The sequence below is a fragment of the Nycticebus coucang genome, chromosome 18 (assembly GCF_027406575.1).
Source record: "Nycticebus coucang isolate mNycCou1 chromosome 18, mNycCou1.pri, whole genome shotgun sequence".
Taxonomy (NCBI): Eukaryota; Metazoa; Chordata; class Mammalia; order Primates; family Lorisidae; genus Nycticebus; species Nycticebus coucang.
In genome coordinates this window covers 71,807,443-71,830,082 of record NC_069797.1, presented here as the reverse complement: position 1 = coordinate 71,830,082, position 22,640 = coordinate 71,807,443, and the positions used below count along the sequence as shown (strand labels likewise).

The 22,640-nt window shown below is 45.3% G+C and overlaps 1 protein-coding gene across 3 annotated transcripts in view; it reads left to right on the top strand.

Annotated features, from left to right (window-relative positions):
- Positions 1-22,640, top strand: part of SLC39A11 (solute carrier family 39 member 11) — a 357,393-nt gene that overhangs the window by 214,056 nt on the left and 120,697 nt on the right. For all 3 annotated transcript variants that reach the window (XM_053569888.1, XM_053569889.1, XM_053569887.1), the window contains one exon: positions 7,046-7,213. In XM_053569888.1, the coding sequence (XP_053425863.1) occupies positions 7,046-7,213 (168 nt within the window). The remainder of the gene's footprint in view (positions 1-7,045; positions 7,214-22,640) is intronic.

Sequence of the window (22,640 nt, the reverse complement as noted above, 5' to 3'; positions counted from 1 at the left end):
TCTCAGGGACCACAGACCTGCTGTCTTTCTCATATGATTGGACCCAGGGGCTATGAAAACGAGAGTTAACGGGGCACTTATCTATCAAGATGTTTGTGGTCTGAGGTTCTTGACTCCATAAAAACTTAAACCCTATCTCAACTTTGGCTTTTTTTTTTTTTTTTTTACCCTGGATTGTAACTTTTGCTGAATTTTTAAAAGCAGATGCTGATCCAACATGGTTTAGTGCCATTGACTAGAGGACTTCAGGGGCTCTCAGTAGACAGTGGAGGGGCCCCGCAGGCAGCAGGGCTTGCTGATGGTATCTGGGCTTGCGCCCGTGGACCTACATCTGCTTTTCTTCATCATTTGATGTATTGTGGCAAGAATCATGTCTTCTCCTGTAGTCCCAGCTGCTCGGGAGGCTGAGGCAAGAGAATCGCTTAAGCCCAGGAGTTGGAGGATGCTGTGAGCTGTGTGAGGCCACGGCACTCTACCGAGGGCCATAAAGTGAGACCCTGTCTCTACAAAAAAAAAAAGAATCATGTCTTCTGTTTCTGAGAAGAGGAATTCTGGGAAACAGATGCATCAGATAAGGCAGATAAGGTCACCTGGTGATTCAGCCTGAAAGCTGAGAGCCAAGCCCAAGGCTTCTCTCTCTGTTCACTGCAAGCCTTGCTTTCAGGAAAGGTGGCATGAGGGGATGACAGGCTGAGCCTCTGCCACAGGGCCCTTCTTTGTGTGGATTCTTAGATGCTAAATTATTCTTCTTTTTTAAAATTTCAGAATGTTAGGGGGTGTACATGTTTTATTTACATATTTTGTTTTTGCACAGATTGAGTCAAAGTTATACACGTAAGTGCGCCCTTCACCCAGAGAGTGGGCGCTGTACCCATTGGGTGTGACTTTACCCAGCTCCTCCTCCTCCATCATCCAGCTTGATTTTCATTGAGATTTACTTCCGTATGTGCACTTAAGTGTTGATCAATTCGTTTCAGTTTGATATTGATTGCATGTGATTGTTTCTCCATTCTTGTGATGTTTCACTTAGAAGAACGGTCTCTAGTTCCCTCCAGGTTGTCGAAAAAGATACTAGATCACCATTTTTTTGGCTGAGCAGTACTCCATAGTAGGCATATACCACGTTGTATTAATCCATTTCTGTATTAGTGAACACTTGAATTGTTTCTGTGTCTTTGCAGTTGTGAATTGTGCTGCTATTAACATTCAAGTGCAGGTGTAACTTTTTCTAAAATGACCTTTTTCCCTCAGGTATATACCCCGCCGTGGGATTGCTGGGTCAAGCGGTAGGTCTACTTTAAGTTCTTTGAGTATCTTGATACCACCTTCCATAGAGGTTACACCAGTTTGCAGTCCCACCAACAGGGTACGAGTTCCTTTTTTTCAGCATCCACGCCAGCATCTGTTGTTTTAGGACTTTTTTATATGAGCCATTCTCACTGGAGTTAGGTGATATTTCATTGTGGTTGTGATTTGCATTTCCTTGATGATTAGAGATATTGAGCATTTTTTTTTATTAAATCATAGCTGTGTACATTGATATGATCATGGGGCATCATTCACTAGCTTCACAGACCGTTTACCAAGTTTCACATATACCCTTGTAAGATGCACCGCTATGTTGAGCATTTTTTTAAAAATTTTTTTGAAAGGCTAACTATCTCATATTTGATGGACTGTCTGGTTGAGCAATTTTTCGTTAAACATCCAGTAAATATTTACTGCATGCCTACTGTATGTATGTCAGCCTTCCTAATAGCTCCAGATGTATTAGAAGCAAAACAGATACAAATCTCTGCATGTCTTCATAAAATGGGAGGAGAAAGACAATAAGCAAGCTAGATGGGCACATTTTCCAGTGGATCAGAAGGTCTGAAGTGCAATGGAGGAAGAAACAGGAGGAGGAAGAAAAGGGACCCGGGGTTCCAGAGTGAGGTTGAGTTTTACTTTTATTTAGGAAAATGTGATATTTGAGCCAATACTTGAAGGAGGGGAGGCCCTGGGCCAGGCAGTTTTCTAGGGGAGAAGCATTCCTTCAGGACGAATCTAAGTACAAAGCCCTAAGGTAGGCATCCTCAAACTTTTTAAACAGGGAGCCAATTCACTGTCCCTCAGACCATCGGAGGGCCGGACTATAGTTTAAACAAAAAAACTATGAACAAATTCCTATGCACACTGCACATATCTTATTTTGAAGTAAAAAACAAAACAGGAACAAATACAATTCATACTACTTCATGTGGCCCACGGGCCGCAGTTTGAGGGCGCCTGCCCTAAAGCAGCAGTGTGCCTGGCGTGTCTGGGGAACATCCCCAGCAGTGTGGCTGGAGCAGAGGGTGAAAAGAGAAGCAGGAAAGGGGCTGGATCACACGGGACTCGAGCTTCTCCTCGGGTCAGATGGGAGCCGTTGAAGGATTTTGAGGGAGAAGGGACAGATCCGACTTTGGTTTTAACAGGATCCCTCCAGCTGCTTGTTGAGAATAGGTAACATGATGAAGGCAGAAGCAGAAAGGTATGTGGGCGATGGTGGTTGCTATCCAGGTGAGGAGGGCTTAAATTCTAGATCAGCAGTTCTCAACCTGTAGGTCGAGACCCACAGGAACTGTATTAAAGGGCCACGGCATTAGGAAGGTTGAGAACCACTGTTCTAGATGTATTTTGAAGATAAGCTCATCAGACAGTTTACTGATGGTTTTCATGTGCGATATAACAGATGAGGGCCTGAGGGACTTAGGAGAGGTTTTTGCAAAAGAGTAGTTTAGGGTTTAGGTGGATCCTTTCGAGCTAGACAACAAGAGAGGAGACCTGGAGAGAAGGTGTTCTGGGCAGCCACAGGGAAGAGAGAGGGTAGGTGTCACTTAAGGAGAGCGATGTTTCTGGAAGAAAACAGGAGGCGTAATTAGTTGGGATAATTGAGGAGAGTTAATGACAGTACAATTTATAAGGGTGTGGGTAGAGTTAAAATAAATCAGCAGGGGAAGGTGAAGTACCCTGGGCTCCCTCCAACCATGCCTCTCATCAGGAGAGAAGCCCAAGGGCTTAAGGGCAGGGCGGTGGGGGTATGAAGACCAGAGAGGGTTACAGGATGGAGAGAGGGCTGCCCCACAGGAACAGAAGCTTGGCAGGAAGGGAGCTGGAACAGGGAAACCCCAGCCTCACACTCTTCCCAACCTTCCAACTCCTGCAAGGGGACTGCCACCGGGGTCACCTATCAGAAGCCCAAGGGCAAGGGAGCTGTGCTTTGTGCTGTGAGTGGAGCAGGGTCTTGAGATGTTTAGCATTTTTTCATGAGTTTGTTGGCCATTAGTCTTCATTTGAAAAGTTTCTGTTCATGTCTTTTGTCTACTTTTTAATGGAGCTGTTTTATCAACCCTTTATCAGATGGATAGCATGTGTATACGTTCTCCCATTCTGTGGTTTGTCTATTTGCTCTTTTGATTGTGACTTTGGCTGTGCAGAAGCTTTTTGATTTGATCAGGTTCCATTTATTTATTTTGTTGTCCCTTTATTGCTTTTTGGGGTATTCTTCGTGAATTCTTCACCTAGGCGAATATCTATAAGTTTATCCAACATTTTCTTCAAGGAGTCTTATAGTTTCTTGCCTTAGATTTAAGTCTTTTATCCATCATGAGTTGGATTTTGTGAGTGCTGAGAGGTGTGGATCCTGTTTTAGTCTTTTACATGTGGCTATTCAATTTTCCCAGCATCATTTATTGAACAGAGATTCTTTTACCCGGGGTATGTTTTTATCTATTTTGTCAAAAATCAAATGGGAATATGAAGATGTTTTCATCTCTGCATTCTCTGTTCTAATCCATGGGTCTCTGTTTTTGTGCCAGTACCATGCTGTTCTGGGTACTGTAGCCTTGTTGTATAGTTTGAAGTCTGGTAAGGTGATGCCTCCCACTTTGTTCTTATTATGTAAGATTGCCTTGGCTATTCAGACTCTTTTCTGGTTCCATACAAAACATAGAACTGTTTTTACTAGATTTTTAAAAATATGACATTGGTATTTTAATTGCATGGAATCTGTAAATTACTTCGGGTAGTGTAGACATTTTAATAATCTCGATTCTGTCAATCCATGAGCATGGTATATTTTTCCATCTGTTTACGTCCTCTGCAATTTGTTTCCTCATTGTTTCATGATCCTCCCTATAGAAGTCTTTCACCTCCTTTATTAAGTATATTCCTAGATATTTTATTTTCTTTATCACTACTGAGAAAGATATTATGTGTTTTGTTTATCAGTTTGATTGTTGTTGGTGTATATGAAAAACATTGATTTCCATACATTTATTTTGTGGCCTAAGACTTTACTGAATTTATTTATCAATTCTAGAAATCCCTTGATTGAATCTTTGGGGTTTTCTAGATATAAGATTTTGTAGATGATTAATTCTAAATTTAAAAAAATTTTTTTTTTCTTCTGATGGCCAGTTTTATTTCCCTAGTGGCAAAAGGACTTTTCTGAAATAATTACAACTCTCTGTTCTGGGCTTGATGTTGGTAAATATTTTCTACTTTCAGCTGTTTTACTCTTAGAAGTAGTAGGTCTAATGAGTTAAGAAATGCCTCTTTTATGAAAGGCTTGCAGGTTTGTCTACAAGTGAGAATGATGATGAGTTTCCCCGAGCCATCCTGCTCTCTGCCACCAGGCAGTGAGAGCTCACAGACCCTCCCTTCACCCGTCTCACTGCAGTGACTGCCATTACCCTTTTGTGCAAGCAAACAAGCATGTCAACCCTCTCTCCCATCCTGACTCAATCCCTAGTTAACGGGGTGAAGGACCTGAGTTGACTGTTGAATCCACCGTAGACTGACTATGTGACCTGGAATGAGGTAATCCACCTCTCTGTTCTTCGATTTCTTCATGTGTTAAAAGACATTAACTCTTGGGTGGCGCCTGTGGCTCAAGGAGTGGGGTGCTGGCCCCATACACCAGGGGTAGTGGGTTCAAGCCCAGCCCCGGCCAAAATTAAAAAAAAAAAAAAAAGACAACATATTCTTCTTAGCAAAGTATCTCAGGAGTGTAAGAAAAAGTATCCAATGTACTCAGCTCTACTATGAAGCTAAATTATAGCTTTCACATGAAGGCTATAACCCAACTATAGCACAAGACTGTGGGGAAAGGGCCAAGGAAGGGGAAGGGAGGGGGGAGGTTTTGGTGGAGGGAGGGTAATGGGTGAGGCCACACCTATGGTGCATCTTAGAACGGGTATAGGCGAAACTTACTAAATGCAGAATACAAATGCCTACATACGGTAACTAAGAAAATGCCACGAAGGCTACGTTGAACAGTTTGATAAGATTTCAGATTGTATATGAAACCCGCACATTGTACCCCTTGATTGCACTAATGTACACAGCTATGACTTAACAATAAAAATAAATAAATTAAAAAACAAAAAGACATTAATCTCTACTTGGTAGCATTTGTAAGGATGGAGGATTAATTGATGGGAGGTTCCAAATATCACCTGTTAGCTTGTATCACTGTTGTTTTCTGATTTGTGAGTTTGACATTAACTTGAAATTTTAGCCAAAGTAAAGATGTGTCTTTTTCCTTCAGGCCTTTCTGCTCTTCTTTGCCAAAGCCTAGTGGAAAAGCGCCCAAACCATTCCCATTTCAAGACATCTCCCAGGGCTTCTGTCACTCCAGCACACCCCACGCCCCACACCGTCCCCAGCGGTAGCCTCCACTTGCTGGTTGTCCTTTGCCACTAGCATTTTGCTTGTTGGCTGTGATGGGTTAACTGGGCTTTCCAGGAGAGGCAAGAAGATAATTATGCTCGGTAATGATTTGTTTAGACTGATCTTCCTTGATGCAGACTCATTAGTGGCTGTCACCAAATGGTGGCTAATTTAACTCACAAGTACAAACCCCCTTTCCCCCCAGTTCTCGCTAGGGGAATGCGCTGACGTCAGTTTTCACTTACTGGTAGCCTCAGGTCAGGCGTGTATTTTTACTTCAGTTAATAACTCTTCCTGTTTCTTGATGTAGCTATTAAATGCAGGCTTGCTGCTAGAACTCGCTTATGGTGCCTCCCAGCTCTGTAGCTCCCTGTGCTTTATCTGCAGGAGATTCAGAATAGGATCCTTTTGTGACACTGGCAAAACTCAGCACCGCCTTCCGTGATTGTCGGGCCGTGCGCTTCCGTCCTTTAGATTTAAAGGAATTCGTGTCTTCTCTGTCTGTCCTTTCTTAAGTTATAAAATCCTCAAGGGAAAAGGATTTTACTTTTGGCTCTTATCAACTCCCAGTGGAGAGCGTTTAAGCCTGGCCTGTACATCAGACGGGTGCAAGAACATCAGCAGTGTTTACTGACGGGCAGGGCAGAGTGAGTGCCCTCTGCCACCACCCGGCTTTCCTTGGGGACAGCATTCAGGACTGCTTTGTGGGCTGGAGATCCCAGGTATTTAATTTGGTTTCCCAGCCAACTTCTGCAGACTGAGTTGTCCAAATACTGTCAACTTCAAGGTTATAAAAGCACCCCCTCCGTGTGTGTACGGAAACTTGCACACATGTACATGACGCAGTGGGGTGAGTATTGAGCTTCAAATGTTGTCCAGACGGGGTTGTTGTCTATGGAGACAGGTGCATTCTGCAGACCCTGGGTTTGTGCACCGAGCTACTGACCATTAGCGGGCTGGCTTCCTCGCATTGTGGAAGGTCAGTTAAAGGCTCCCTTTTTCCTAACGGAATTGAGGTTCAAATGTTATTAAGAGAGAACTGATTGGGAGCAGGGGACAGGGCAGTCTACATTCTTGCCCTTCAAGCTGTGGATTTTCTTTTGAGTATTTGTTTACTCAAATCATGCAAGGAAGGAAGGAAAGAAGGGAAGACCGTGCATTTTTCTCTATTTCCTCCCTCCCTCCTTTCCTTTCTTTTCTTCCTTCTTTCCTTCCTTCCTGAAAGAAGAAAGAAAGAGAAGAACACATGGTCGCAGAAGTTGGGGAGTGGAAGTTTCTTCCTTCTGCTTTCTCACCCGAGTGTCAACGTCCTATGTTCAAATCTCTTCCTTTTTCTTCTCCTTCTGTTCAGACAAGAGTGAGAATGGGGAGGCCTATCAGAGGAAGAAGGTGGCAGCCACTGGCCTTCCAGAGAGCCCGGCCCCATCTGTCCCGCCGGCCCCGCCCGTGCCTTCTCGAGGGACCAGCTGGAGGAGGATCGCGCTGCTCATCTTGGCCATCACCGTACACAACGTTCCAGGTGAGCGCTTGCCCTCGAGCACGCCTGCCACGCCTGCAGGTGAAGTCACTTGTCAGGGTACTTGTCTGCCTGGAAAACGGGGATGGGCCATAGTGATCCAGGTCCTTTTAGGAGAGGAGTGAAGGTAGGACTTCATTTTGGGGGGTTACTCACCATAGCTGGATCATCCCATGCTAAAACTTAACCACTCCCATTACTTTAAACAACTTCTCTTATTTCTACCTGTGAGTTCCTTTCTTTACATATTTGCTACCACGTTACATGGAGCATAAATTCCTAATTGGTGCCTGGTTGCTGTGGAGGGGCCTTTTATAAACTCAATCTCTGGTTGCACTTAATGCTATTTAGAAATACACAAGTGTGAGCTGTACGAGCCTGCTTACACTTGGGTTTTCTCCCTCCTCTGCCTCCCCTGAAACAGCAGAACCAACCCTCCCCCTCTCCCCAGCCTACTCAGCGTGAAGACGGCCAGGATGAAGACCGTTACGATGATGCACTTTAAAAATAGTGAATATATTTTCTCTTCCTTAAGTTTTTCTTAGTAACATTTTCTTTTCCCCAGCTTACTTTGTTGTATGAATACAGTATGTAACACATATTAACACACAAAATACGTGTTATTCGGTTGCGTGTGTTACTGGTCAGGCTTCCGGCTGACAGGATTAGTAAGGTTTTGGGGAAGTCAAAAATTACACAGGGATCTTCGACAGTTGAGGAGGTCAGAGTTTCTGACCCCCTCAGTCAAGGTCAAGAGTATTGAGTGCAACGTAGTTTGGTACTGATATTTACCTCACCTGCTTTCTTTATGTCAGTCTTTTTCTAAAATGTCCTTGCTTATCCTTTTCTAGTTAGCCTTTTGGAGTAATTTGTCCTATGTCTTTGGATTTCTTTCATTTGGGAAAAAGACTTACCGAGGCTTCATTTTTAAAATAATAGATGTTTCTTTTAGAGAAATTAGAAGACATGGATAAGTGTAAAAATAATAAAGATAAAAATAAATACATTGAGGGAATCTGAGCTCTTGGGGGTACATTCTGAAACTACAACTCGGCAGCTCACTAGGGAGTTTATCTTCACAAGTTGCTTGAACTCCCTGAACCTTGGTTTTCTCATTTCTGGAAGGGGATAATGTTGTTACAACTGGCTTATTTTGGGCTAAATATGCATTTGGTTTTGGGCACAATGCTAGGGCCTTACGAGCATTTGAAAAATGGGAGCCACTGGCAGCACTGACGGTGTCTCTGCCTGCCTTTCCGCCGTGACCTTTTCAATCTTGAGTTCTTCAACATTTGCATCTATCATTTATTGTTTGGGATTTCGAGTGGGAGCAAGAATCCTCCCCGGACAGTGTCCCCGGGTGATACATTTTCTTGAGTCCTCGCAGAGTGTATCATGCCAACCTGTCACTCTGTTACAGGAGCAACAGTGTGACTGGGCAAAGCGTTCTCATCATGACATTTTTCTCCTCCGAGCTCTGACAGATGTTGTTCCATCGTTACGTGGCGTTGGTATTGTAGAAGCAAATAGCATGGCCAAACTGGATTCATTCCTCTGTGTAACCTGACATTGTTTTGCTTCAACAATGAAGAGTTTTTTTGTCATCTTTAAAGAGTGAAAATTCTAGCGTATTTTATATATTCTAGGACGTATTTAATCTTCTTGAAACACTATTTTTTAAATCACTTTTTAGGCTCAGATAGTTCACTGGATAAGAAGGACATTTCTTATTATTTCTGTCCCAGTCTTAGGAATTTCTGTCCTGTGATCATATAGGCTGGCTTCCCCCAGGGTCTTGTTTCTCTCTCGTATCCCTCTTGGCCTTTTCCCTTCGAGTTATGAGTAAATTTTTTTGGTTGATTTTCCAGAGCTTGTTATTCAGTATGTCTTTTTTTTTTTTTTCTCAAGACAGGGTCTTACTCTGTCACCCAGGCTTGAGTGCAATGTAGCCTCAAACTTCTGGGGGTCACACGATCCTCTTGTCTCAGCCTCCCGGGTAGCTGGGACTTTAACCGCGTGCTACCACATCTAGCTAATTTATTTTTTTTGCAGAGACAGGATCTTGCTGTGTTGCATCTGGGCCTTGGGAAAACACGCCCCCTCTGTGGTTGAGTGGAATTCAAGATCAGCTAGCTGTTCAGTTCCTACCAATCTCTTTCCATGAGTGGTGTTTGGTCTCAGCAGTGAGCTGTACCCCTGTTTTATATGTGCGAAGGTTAAATTTCAAGCTTAAGGGGATGCTGGGGTTATCTCATTCAAACACTACTGCATTTGAAAACATAAGGGGTTGGATTAAATGATCACTGTGGCTCCTTCTAGCCCTAGCACTGGATGATTCTGTGAAGAATCATAAAAAATAGCACATTATCGATACCACTTATTTAATAGAATTAGTCACTCCTTCCTTCGTTATTACTTGGACTTGCAAATACCTGTTTTTAAACATGTTTGTTTTCCCCAATAGATGGAGCTTCTTGCAAAAAGGTCTGTATGCCACACTCTCTTTTCGGATCCAGTATTAAACCCCATACTGAGGTTCCAGTATAGCTCACGTGCATTTGTGCCTAAGTACCTGGACTGGCAGGTACATCTGGCCCTGAACTCCAGGCCAGGAGAGGAGCGTCCACTTGAGAGCCAGGCCTCCTGGTTCTCTTTCTATGTTGGCTGCCAGGTGACATGGTAGAGACTTGCTCCCCTTTGTGTTTGAAATTCTTTATAAAGGTCCACAGAAGAAGAGGCTGGGTGAATCACATGCTTGTCATTTTCCTCTTTTTAGAGTCAAGAGCCAAGTTCATTTTGCTGGTTGTTGCTCTCATGTAGGGACCCAGGGGCCACTGTTTGTGTCTCCAGAACAGCATGACAGTTGATTTTAATTACTTGAGTTATCTTTACTGACCGGTTCCTAATTGTACTTTGAAAGGAATGCTTGAGTTTTTAATCAGAATTGATTTTTGTTTCAGGAAACAAGATGTTAACCAAAATGTTAACAGTAGTTGGTTACTCCTGGGTGATTAGGATTATGGCTGATTTTTATTTTCTTCATTTTTTTAATCAGATTTATAACTAAACTTTAATAAATATTTATGACTTATGATCAGGTAAAAATATTTTTGGGGAGATTATCTTCACCTAACCACTTCAACACTCCCTACCCTTCAACATACAAAAGTATAAAAGTAATTCTGTTATGCCAGAAATAATCTTATTGGGGTTGTTTTAATATTTAGAGAATTTAGAAATAGAACGAAGGACTTTTTCTATGGCATTTTGACAAATTATCACAAATTTAGTGGCTTAAAACAACCCAAATTTATTCTTGTACAGTTCTGAGAGCCAAAAATCTGAAATCCATCTCACTGGGCTGAAGTCAAAGGGTTGGCAGAGAATCCACTCCCAGCCTCTTCCAGCTTCTGGGGCTGTCAGCATTCCTTGGCTCCTGGCCGCAACACTCCAATCTGTGCCTCCACAGTCACCCTGCTTTCTTTTCTGTGTCAAATCTCCTTCTCTTCCTCCTTATAAAGATTCTTATGATTGCATTTAAGTCCCACACAGGTAATTCAGTATAATCACATCTGAAAAATCTCTTTTGTCCTGAAAGGTAACATTTACAGGTTCTGGGGGTTAGGACCTGCAGGTATATATGAAGTGCTCCTTTGCCTGACCACAGAGACCAAAGGTGTCTTTCAAATGCAGACCAGAGATGCTTAGAGTTCTGAAATGTTTTCAATGGCACAACATTCCTTGTAGGTCTATGGCTGGCTGTCCTGGAGGCTTAGTCTCACCCTGGGGCTCCCATGCCTGCTGGCCTCGTCTTCCTCATTTCTTTTTGAGCTTCTAAAGAATTCTGCAGACTTACCAAACTCATTCAGCACCTTACTCCCCTGGTCCTTCATCCATCGAGAGTGGTTGGGTGGTGGTAAGTGGAGAGGTAAATTTACTTAGTGAGTCTGTGTGCAGTGGGGGAGGCAGGACTCGGGGGCTATCGTCATTCATATCTTTGGACCTCCTCCCGCACATATCTCCTCTACTTTTCTTTTCTTTTCTTTTTTTTTTTTTAAGGAGACAGGATCTTGCTCTATTTCCCAGGCTGGAGTGCAGTGGCACAATTGTAGCTCACTGCAGCCTTGAACTCCTGGGCTAGAGTGATTATCCTGCTTCAGCCTCCCAAGTAGCTGGGACTACAGCAATGGGCTGCCATGCCCAGCTCATGTTTGTATTTTTTGTAGAGAAGAGCTCTCCCTATGTTGCCCAGGCTAGTCTTGAAATCCTGGCCTCAAGCCATCTTCCCACTTTGAGGGATTAAAGGTGTGAGCTACCTTTTTTCTCCCATGGCCATTTGACGTTTCATTCAATTATATTTCCACACTGAGGAAAGAGTTCCTGTTAACTTTTTTTAGAAATTGAGATATAATTCACATACCGTAAAATTCACTCTTTTAAAGTTTACAATTCAGTGTTTTTTAAATACTCAATACTACATCAGTACTACAGCCATCATCACTGTAGAGTCTTGAGCACATAATCAGGCCATAAGGAAATCCCATACCGTTTGGTCGCCACTCCCTGCCACCCCTCTCTTCAGCTCCTGCCACTAATCAACTTTCTGTCTCTGTGGATCTCCCTAACCTGGGCTTTTGTATAAACGGTGTCACGTAATTCACGACAGTTTGTATCTGGCTTCTTTCACTTAGCACAGTTTTCAAGGTTCACTTACGTTGGAGCAAGAATCAGGGCATCTTCCGTTTTGTGGCCAGACGATGTTCTGTTCTGTGGATGCACTGCGTTTGGTCTCCCTGTTCATCAATTGTGGACGTTCGGGGGTTTTCTGCCTTTCGGCTGTTGTGAATAACGCTGCTAGCCGTATGTTCTCTCAGGTACACACCTTGGAGTAAAATTGCTGAGGGGAACCTCGAAACTCATTGAGGACACTTCTTTGTGTTTGTTAAGCTACTTCCGATGCGTTTGTGCTCCCTATAAATCCTTTCCCTGAGGACTCACTCAGTACCACTCACCCTGGCTCTAGCTTTGCGGTGTTTGTGAGTCCTGCTTTCCAACCAGGTGCTGATTACTTTTGGATTTCGATTTTGTATGGAATACGGAATGCTGAAAAGTCAGGGGATGGTTACACGTGGCAGAGGAAGTGGCTGTGCTGGCATTGGTGGTGTGAGCCTGTGTGTTCAGCCTGGGCTCCTCATGCTGCAGCAGCGGCTCTGGAGAGGCAGCTCTCAGAACCAGATCTGGGCCTGGGCTTGCAAGATGGAGCCAATAGCCACCAAAAAAAAAATAACTTACTGGCTCTTCAAGTGAAGAGGTGCAAAGACGAGGCAGGGTATTTTATTAGTAGGTGTGGACCTTTCCAGGAAAAACACTGATACAACAGCTTCTACTGCATGTGGCTCTGCTTCCAGGAGCCAAAGGGGCTTTGTCAGCAGCTGGAGGCCCAGATTCGGTGAATGAGTAAGCCCAGAAGTGCACAAAGGCCCTAATTATAGGCCACAATCAAAGGCGTGAATAACACTGAAGGCTTCCACTTTACTCGGGCCTTGTGAAGTTCCAGACACTGTACAAACTGCACCATGTATATTATTTAGATATTTGTGTCCCTGTTTTACATTTTGGAAACTCAGTCCCAGAAAATTAAAAGATCAAGCCCAAGGCCACACAACCAGTTATGGTAAAGAGCTGGGCTCAGCCTCGATGGGCAGCCTGCGACCTGCCTCTTGCCATGGTGAGCTGTTTCCTTTCTTCTGGTAGAGCACATAGATTTCCCAGACGTGGTTACAGAGGAATTCAGGAAACACTTCTTGCTTTTGTAAGCTTGCCACATTAAATGTTAACGTCTGCAGTGCCACGTTGGCGTGTTGGCATGGTTCTCAGTCCAGATGCCTTGGGCTCAGCTCAGCAAGGAGCCTTGGGCAGGGAAACCTGGACAGGAAACCCCATCCCTACATGGGCCCTCCATTGTGGGTGCTCGGCAGACATGTGTGAAACGAACACCCAGGAGGCCTGCGCCCACCCACCCACCACTGCTGCCACCACATGTGGAGGATCCAGGACCCAAGCAGATGGTCAGCTGGAGCTGGGACTAACAACAGGCTTTGGAGTCAGAAAGGCTGGGATGTGGGTCCTTGAGCCACCAGATGCTTTCCTAGCTAGGTCATGGGAGTCCCAGCTTTCCCAGCTCTGCAGTGGAGATAATATGTCCCTGCAGTTCAGTGATAGATGACAGCACCAGCAACCAGCAGGGACACTTACTGTGTTTCCTGTTGTGAAGGTGTGTCGTGGTACCCAGAACACAGTGTGACCCAAAACTGTGAATTCCCCTCCACTCCCTCCTCTTCCCCCGACCCCTGCTTCTCTCCTCCCTTTTTTTTTTTTTTGAGACAGAGTCTCACTTTGTTGTCCTCAGCAGAGTGCCGTGGCATCGTAGCTCACAGCAACCTCAAACTCTTGGGCTCAAGTGATTCTCTTGCCTCAGCCTCCCTAGTAGCTGGGACGACAGGCGCCCATCACAATGCCTGGCTATTTTTAGAGACAGGGTCTTGATCTGGCTCAGGCAGGTCTCAAACTCATGAGCTCAGGCAATCCAGCGACCTTGGCTTCCCAGAGTGCTGGGGTTGCAGGCGTGAGCCACAGCACCGGGCCTCCCTCCTACTTTTACATTTACTTTTACCTTTACTTTTCTTTGATCCTCAAGGACAGTTTGGTTCTGGTCATGGGGATCTCAAATTGGGACATCTCCGATGGCTTTAATTCCCATCTCCAATAAGTTACATTTGAAGATGCGCTTCTCAGTTAACTCCAGGAGTTTGAAAACACTGTAATATTCTCCTTTAATTATTGGGGCCTCAGTGGGAAGCCTGACATTATAATTAGCACAGGCTCCTGTACAGGGTGACATTTTGTTCAACATATCATGTTGGGTGTGCACCACAGCAGAAGCTGGGAGCACAGTTCCAAGTGACGCTGTTGGATTTCAGCCCGAGAACTGGGCAAAATCACAACTCTGGGAATCCTGCATGATCCTAAATAAAAGTGGCAGGGAACCTGTGCAGTTCTCTGTGATCTCCTGCCCCCGGCTACAGACCACAGATGCCTAAACCCTGCTTTCTGGCCTTCAGATGGGGGAAGCTGCAGCCAAAGCCACGGTCTAAGGCTGTGCTAGAATTAGGGTTAAAATCGAAGCTCATTTCCTCATCTACAAAATTATGCTAGTCTCCCACCTATTATGTAAATTAAAACATTAAAGCAGGAGAATTTGAATACATTTTCATATTAGGACTCAGAGTTTCCAGTAACTTCCAGCTGTCTTTCCACGATGGCCCCCTGGATATTGAGGAGAGCGTGGTTTCAGTAAGACCTTTCAGACTCACACTGCCCAATTATGGCAGCCTGTAGCTCTCTAAATTTAAGTTGAAATGAATCAAAACTGAAATTTAGCTCCTCGGCCTTAATTAGCCACATGTCAGGTGCTCAGTAGCCAGCCAAGCTGTAGTGACTTTTGAACTGGACAGCACAGATGTGGTTCATTTCCAGTCACAGAACGTTCTCTTGGACAACACCGTACTAGACCCTTAGCAGAAGAAAATGTAACTTCATGAACTGTTTGCTCTCTGGGCCCTACCTAAGCTTGCCTTGGGAGGACTATTTTGGGGAGACAGCCTAAGACAGCTGTTCTCAGTCCTACAGTGGTGTCACAAATATATAATGAATAATAATTTAAATATCAAAATTTGCAATAAATTAAGGATGGTACAGACTCATCCCCGTGTTGACAGCCTCTTTCTCCTGTGGGCTGTGGCTTGTTTTTCTTATTTCTTGAGTGGGAGACAGAACAGGATGGGGATTGAGTTGTGTGGCAGGCCCCTGAGTGACAGGGTGTCCCATGATGGGAGGAAATGGAAGGAGCTATGCCAGGGGCTAAAAGAACCGGCTCACCCTGCCCCGCTCTGGGTGTCAGGTGGTTGGTATCTGCCAACAACACCCTCTCTCCCTCCCTGCCCAAGGGGATGGCATTGGTCTGTGTCAGCTCAGCCCCTCTCCCAGGAGAGCCTCCCTGACTCAACAATTCAAGATATCAACTGTCATATGAAAATCACTGGAGCATCAATTGTGAAATTTTTGCCAGAGCCCTTGCCCCATTCATCATTCAGTGCCCTTGAATAAGACATTTATTTTAGAATACACTGCCCAGAAAAGCTTTGCCTCCCTGTAGAAACAATACATGTCATTTATTGTGTAGACCTTTTGTTTTATTCCTTGGCAGCCAGGGAGCACAGAACCCCATCTGTTACTTAATGATAAGAATGAAGTACATTCTTACGGTCTGAGTGTCTGAATTCTTCCATTTTACAACCTATTGTGGGGCTGGACTTTAATCCATTTCAAAAGGGGAGAGGTTATAATTCATTGGCATGAGTGCTTTTATTCCTATTTTGCCAGTTTTCTTCCTTTCCGCAGATTATCTTTTCTAATCCAGATACAGTGCCTGCAAAATGTTTCCATTTGGTTGTAGCGGAGACTGGAGACCAGGCGAGAGGGCATAAAACAATCTGTTTATAGTGTTCAGCCAGCCAACCAATACTTCTCTGGACGCTTTCTATGTGGGATGCATCCACATCACTCCATCCAACAGAATTAGGATGCACGCTGCCTGTAGAATTTTAAATTCTCTGTAGCATGTCAAAAGTAAATAAGTAAAAGTATGTGAAATTAATTTAAAAAAACTCTATTTTGTCTAACCGAATATAGCCAGAATATTGTCATTTCAACCATATTTAAAACTCGAGCTCGTTCGCGTTCTTCAAGACCCCGTGTGTTATTTCACATTTCTGCCATGTCTCCGTTTGGATGGTAAATTTTCAATGGTTAAAGTGAAATGTAGGCCAAGACAAAGTTGTATGTAACAGAAAAAACAATTTACATATCTTCAGTGTTCTGAAATTATTCTTTTTGTCAGTGGTACGAGGCACATCTCAAGTGCTCAGTAGTCGTACGCGGCTAGCGGCTGCCACAGTAGGCGGCACAGACCTGGGTGCTCTGAGAGAGACAAAAAAAGAGGAGAAAATATAGTCCCTGCTTCAAAGAGCTTGCAGTCTAACAGAAGAGATGAAACACACACACATATCCACACGGACGTACATTATAATGCACTGCAGAATGAATTGAGGGTCACAGGGAGTCAGTAGGGTGAGGGCAAGCCTAGAGCGTGGGGAGCAGGGCAGACTTTGAAGATGGTACAGTTGAAAAAGTTAAGTCTCCTGCTCTGAGAGTTGCAGTTTAACCCAAACCTTGTAGGACTGCTTGCCAAAATTTTCACCCAAAGTACAGGGTGAAAATTCCTGCTGGAAGAGGCAGCGGGAACATTCCATTAGAGGTAAGTAGAAGGGATTGAGGCCGCGGGCTGGATACCAGACTGCCTCTGTCTTCCTGCTGGTTAAGGAGGTTACTAGCAGGTGGGTGTGGCCGCAGCTCTGTCCTTCCTCCGTGAGCGTGGGTTAGAGAGGTTGTACCGCACCTGGGCTTGTCTGCTGGGTTTCCTCACCGGTGTTGTGTTCAGCTGGATGGCTCTTCCATAGGCAAGGCAGTGGGGAGAAATACATTGGGACCCTTCCCTGCTCTTGGAGAAGCCGCACAGAGTGCAGCCCCTACTACAGACATCTAGGTGTCTGCGGTCCTCATGGATCAAAGGTATGATCCTCTCTCGAGGAGTCCCACAGCTCCATGCTGGCTAGGAGATAATCTTTGAGAAGAGCTTGATTTGCTTTTGCTTTACCGTAGAGAGATTTCGAACGTTTCTAACATTTTGGTTTTATGGAAATAACTTGGCACCTTTGCAAGCAGGATGGATCACCAAGAAATCATCTCATCTGCTAATGAATTTCTCTCTCCACCGTTGGGGTGGCCTAATTTGTTCCTAAGCCCTGGCAGATAAGTTTAATCAATTGATAGCATTTGAATCGCATACCTTATAATAGAACTGGCTTATTCGTATTCATATATGCTAATTTTAGTGCACATTAATTATGTATTTAATAAGTCCCTGTTTGTTCTATTTTGCCTCCATTCCCTTGATAGCTGTTATGGTGTGGAGTTGAAAATAATTAAAATGTTACTTGTGTTCTGCAAATAACCATTAACCCATGGATGGATTCTGAAATAAAAAATTCCATTTTCTTTTCCTTTCTCTGATTAAATACAATGGATGACACGACACCTAAATGTACTTCCAGGCCCATCTCTCACTCTGTTGTTTGCCCCACTTTTCGGGGTGGTACTTGCCAGCCGAGTTCCCCATTTAGCATAGATGTGTGATGACTTAAACAACTTTCATTGCTTTCGGCTCTCTTCTCCTTGTTGACATGGAGACAGATTCAGAGGTGATGAGCTCAGCGTGAGGGTTCGGGAGAGAACAGAAAAAGATAAGTTGCTCCCACTGACTCTACCAGGGGGTGTAAGTCTGCAAAATCAATCTGTGCCAAGCCCCCAGGGGGCTCGTGATGAATCTGAGCTCGCACCAACATGCAGATTTCCAAGCCATTTCAAACCACCGGTTCCTTAGTGAGTGGTTCAGCTCTTTGGAGAGTAGACAAGCCTGTGACCTGTGTGTTTTGGATTTTACCTGCCCCAGTGGGCAACATCACGCCCCCATTCAGGCTCTCATACTAGTAAGTTGTTCTGTCTGCTCATGCAGTGGTTGGTAAGACATCAGAGTATCCATCTGATCCCATTTCTTAGAACTTGCGCCAAAGCTTCTTATGTCCAACATCCTGCAGATTACCAGAGCATAGTAACTCCCCCGTTCCCCACCCCGCTCCTCCTGAACTTCTTATTTTTCGTGGTTCTACAGGTGTCCCTAAACAGCAGATCTTTGCAGCCCATCCACGTGGTTTACGCTCCACTGTCAGCCTTGTAGGCTGCTGGTTTTTCTGTTTCATCAACACAGCTATTGCAAATGGAACTCAAATGAATTTAGACACTTCTCCTTAATAATTCTACTCAAGAGAGAATGAACCAGGAGGGGGGACCTCAGATAGATCAGGTTTGTTGGTGGGCTAAAATTTAATTGGGAACAAACTCAAAGCTCATGAATAAAACAGTGTTTGGAAATCGCATTTGAATTATAGCAACTTAGACTGGCCACATTCCCCATCATCAGTCGTAAGTGAGCAATGGGAGTCAGAATCTATCATTTTGAACTTATTCGGAAAATAACTATGTGATGGCGTGTAGGAGCAACTTCGAGGTGTGATTTCACTGTTCCCTGGAAGGTGCATAATTTCCAGCCCTCCTCCCTGCACCACAGGTGATGTGGGGAGAAAATAGAGTCATAGCCATGAGCCTGTTTGAGAAATAAAGGTAGGAGGTAAATAGCAGTTACCCTGATTACGGGATGCCGCAGTTCAAAGCACTGTTTGTCAGCTCCTTCCACTTCCAAATTCCAGCACTTTCAGCTACAGAGCTTTGTGCTCATCAGCTCTCTTCTCTTGCTCTGATTAAAGTTCAGAGCTGTCATTTCCAGAGAGTTTGTTCATTTATTTCTCTTCTCTATATTCTCAAAAATACTTCCTGGCTTGAAGATGTTAGGAAAGAGTAAGAGCACGCTGGTAAGGAAAAAAAAAAAAAAAAATCTCTAAATCCTGTTTTCAGGTGCAAACGAAGTCTACTTAAATGGCAATACAGAAATACAGGCATTTTCGCTCATTCTCTTTCAATCAAACGCTTTCTTCAGGCTGGATGTTTATTTCCAAGATTAGTAAATCCCGGTGACATCCTGGTGACAGCTTTCCTATCTGTCTCTTACTCACTAGAGCAGGGGTCCTCAAACATTTTAAACAGGGAGCCAGTTCACTGTCCCTTAGACCGTTGGAGGGCTGGACTCTAGTTAAAAAAAAAAACACAAAAAACCAAACTATGAACAAATTCCTATGCACACTGCACCTATCTTATTTTGAAGAGAGGAATAAATACAATCACACCGCCTCATGTGGCCTGCGAGCCATAGTTTGAGGACCCCCTGCACTAGACCACATAGGACTTTTTTATGGGAACGAGGGCTGTGGGAGAAGTCAGCTGCAGGACGGGGTCATTGTCCCCCTGGGGAGCACAGGGGAGTAAGTCCCGGGGGAGAGCTTGGAGGTGGAATTTCAGGCACTGAGGAAGCTGGGGGCGTGCGGGGTGCATGTGGGGCTTGGTGAGGATAGTCGGGGCTGTGGCTCCTGTGAGGGACCAATTTCACTGCCCTGATTTGCTGAGTCCAGAAGGACCCAGGGTCGGTGCTGCGTTTTACCTCCTGGTAATTCTGAAGTGTGCCCTGTTGCTTAGAGACAGAGGATGGTGTCTGGAGCAGAGATAAGGTTGTCAAGGAAACCAAGCCACAGATTCCCTTGTTTTTCTCCAGGTTGCTGGACAGAAGAGTAAAGGATTTTTGCTGTGACTCCCAGAAGAAACTGTCTTCTTTTCTGTGTGTATTTTTACCGAATCGATGTGTTGTGTAAGACACAGCCGAGTTCGCACCCGCATTGACAACGGGGGCTTTGAGTTTTGCATTGTTCTTTGTACCTGTGAGCACAGTCTGGTGTAGACAGAATTGAGCAGCCATTTCAATCCCGATTTCCAGTTTCCTCAGCTGTGTAACCCCTGTCCCCAACGTATTTCTATATGATACAACTTATTTCAACTTGATTGAGTTCTAAGTTTTTATCGTCCCCACTTTTCTCTTTTCCTGCTGTTGGGATTTTTCTTTTGGAGATGAACAGCAGCTTGCCTTCACTTTCCCTTCTCCAGCTTTTATTTTCGTGTTTCAGGTGGTGGTAATCAATGGACCCAAGATACCGTCGTCTTAACTCTGCTGTTCCAGATTCAGAAAAAAAAATCCTTTACGTGGTCATCCTCGGGGCATTCTTGTTGGAGGCACAATCATGTCTGCACCAGGCTGTTGTGTCAGGGGGCTGAAGAATCGGAGGGGGTGACACCCAGGAGGGGTCCCCAGTGGGAGTTTAAGTTCTTCAGTTATTAGTGGTAGCAGTTTTAGCATCTGATGCCAGAAGCCTGCTGGGAGCTTGAGGAATTGAGCACACACGTGTGTGTGTGCACGCATATGCCTTGTATGCAGGCCTTGCGTGTGCACGGGTGTGCACGCATGTGTAGTGTGCCTACTGTGCCTTGCCCCCTCTCCTCCCTCCCGCCTGTGTGTCCCTCGGGTGCAGCATCACATGTGCTCTGAGACTCTAGGACCTATTTCCCTCTCCCGTCCCCTGGCCCTGCACACATCCCCAGCTCCCCAGGGTGACTTTCCTGAACACACTCAGTTCTGCCCCTTTACTGAGTCCTGGGGCTTCTCAGAGGACTTGGAGGATTGCTCAGCCAAGTGAGAGAGCTTGGCACAAGCTGTGAGGTGACTGAGGCCACTGCACTAATGACATGGAGAAAACGGCTCTTGGAGCAGGGAGGACGGAGCACTCCCTCTGCGGGGGGCGTGGGGCCTGTGGGGCTGGAACATGGGGAAGCTCCAGGGAGCTACACAGCAAAAGATGCAAAGGATTTTTTTAAAAGGAGGAGGAGAGAGAGAAGAGGGGCCCAGGTCTCTCTGTCATTCAGCCTGCTGAGCACCTCTGCCCCTATGTTCTTCAGACACCCCACACTCAGCATGTTTGCTACCTTCTGCGTCCTCTGTCTCCCCATGTCCCCATCCAGGTTGAAGTTCCAATCTCTGGAACTCCAATCTCTTAAGTGCCCTTAAGCTGGAGCCTCACTGGTGTCCTGGCTCCTTCCCTGTCCCTCACTCCCCAAAGCCAGTAAGTCATTGTCTTAGCCCATTCGATGCTGCTATAAATGAAGACCTGAGGCTGGGTAATTGATAAGGAGAAAAAGTTTGCTTGGCTCACAATCCTGATGTTGGAAAGGTTCAAGACGGGCCATCTGGGGAGGCTGCAACTTGCTCCCGTTCATGGAGGGAGGCGAGGGCAGCAGTTGTGCAGGGGTGATGTGGCTCCAGAGAGGACTAGGAGAGGGGAAGAAGGCACCAGGCTCTTCTGAATCACCTGTTCTTGCGGGAGCCCATCCAGCGAGCACTCATACGCACAGTAAGAACAGTGCCAGGCCATTCGCGAGGGGCCCACCCCGAGTCCCAAACACCTCCAACACCGGGGATCGGGTTTCACCACGGAGATCTGGAGGGGACAAACCCCTGAACTGTGGCAGTCACCAGATCCTGCTGACCGCCTGCTCCCATCTCACCCTCGCCCTTTTCCGTTCCGTTTCACTTTCGTCCTTCTCTCCTTCTCCGTCTACCCTGCACTCTGCCACCAGACCTAACTTTTGAAAATAGAAATCCTTTTCAATGCTGGTCTCCACGTCTCTTGGGAAAGAAAAGCACAGTTTCTTTAATCTCCCCACATGTGAGCCCCCACCTCATAGCTCCCGAGCCCTCAAATCCTGTGGGTTTTGTCCCATCTGTGAGTGCAGAGCTCACCAAGGTGGGAGCCTCCAGAGGAGAGAGGGGAGATGGCATGAGACCCACCAGTGGTGGCGGCAGCCCCTGCTCTGCCTGGCTCCCACCTGTACACCTTGGCTGTAAGGTGGTGTAGCCTGCCCACCTACCCAGGGAGGACCCATAGCCCACTGGGGAGAGAGTCTTTAGGAAAACGCCCAGACTTGGACTATCCAAACTGTCCTGAAACACTGGAGCAGAAACTCAGCCTCCTGGATTGGGGTGGTCTTCACATGGAGGTTAATTAAGCACACCGGCTCTGGAGTCTCCCTCTCTGGTTTCAAATCCCAGTGGCCCGGTACTTAATAGCAGTGTCCTTGAGACAGTGGGCCTCTCTGCATATCCATTTCACTTCTACTGTGGCTGTTAATTCTACTGGGGCCAAATGGCTGCTACTCCAGGGGCAGGGCAGGACCACAGACCAGTCCCAATCCCTGTGTGTATTTTATGCCATAAAGTGGAAAATATTGTCCCAGACAAAGAATCAGAGAGGACAATTTAAAGCACTATGGAGCTGAGACTTCATGAAACCCCACAAATTCCTGAAGGAGAATTCTGTAGGCTACTCTGTAGCTCACTTCACTTAGGGCTGAATGACAGGACAGTGAGGTAAGGATGTGTATAAGTTTCGTTTTGCTGCTATAATAAATGACCACACACTCACAGGATATGGCCAGGTTTTACCTTGGGACAGGTGCCTTGGTTTTGTTTTGTTTTTTTCTTAAATGACAGCTTTATCAAAAAACATACATTTATTATAGTTTTAGAGGTCAGAAGTCCAAAGTGGGTCTCTCTGGCTGAAACATTAGCAGGGCTGTGTTCTTTCCGGAGGCTCTGGGAGCGCACGCACCTCCACCTTCTGGTGGTCACCTGCACCTCTTGGCTTGTGGCCCCTTTTCTTCTCAAAGCCTGCAACGACTGGCTATCTTTCTCGCATCT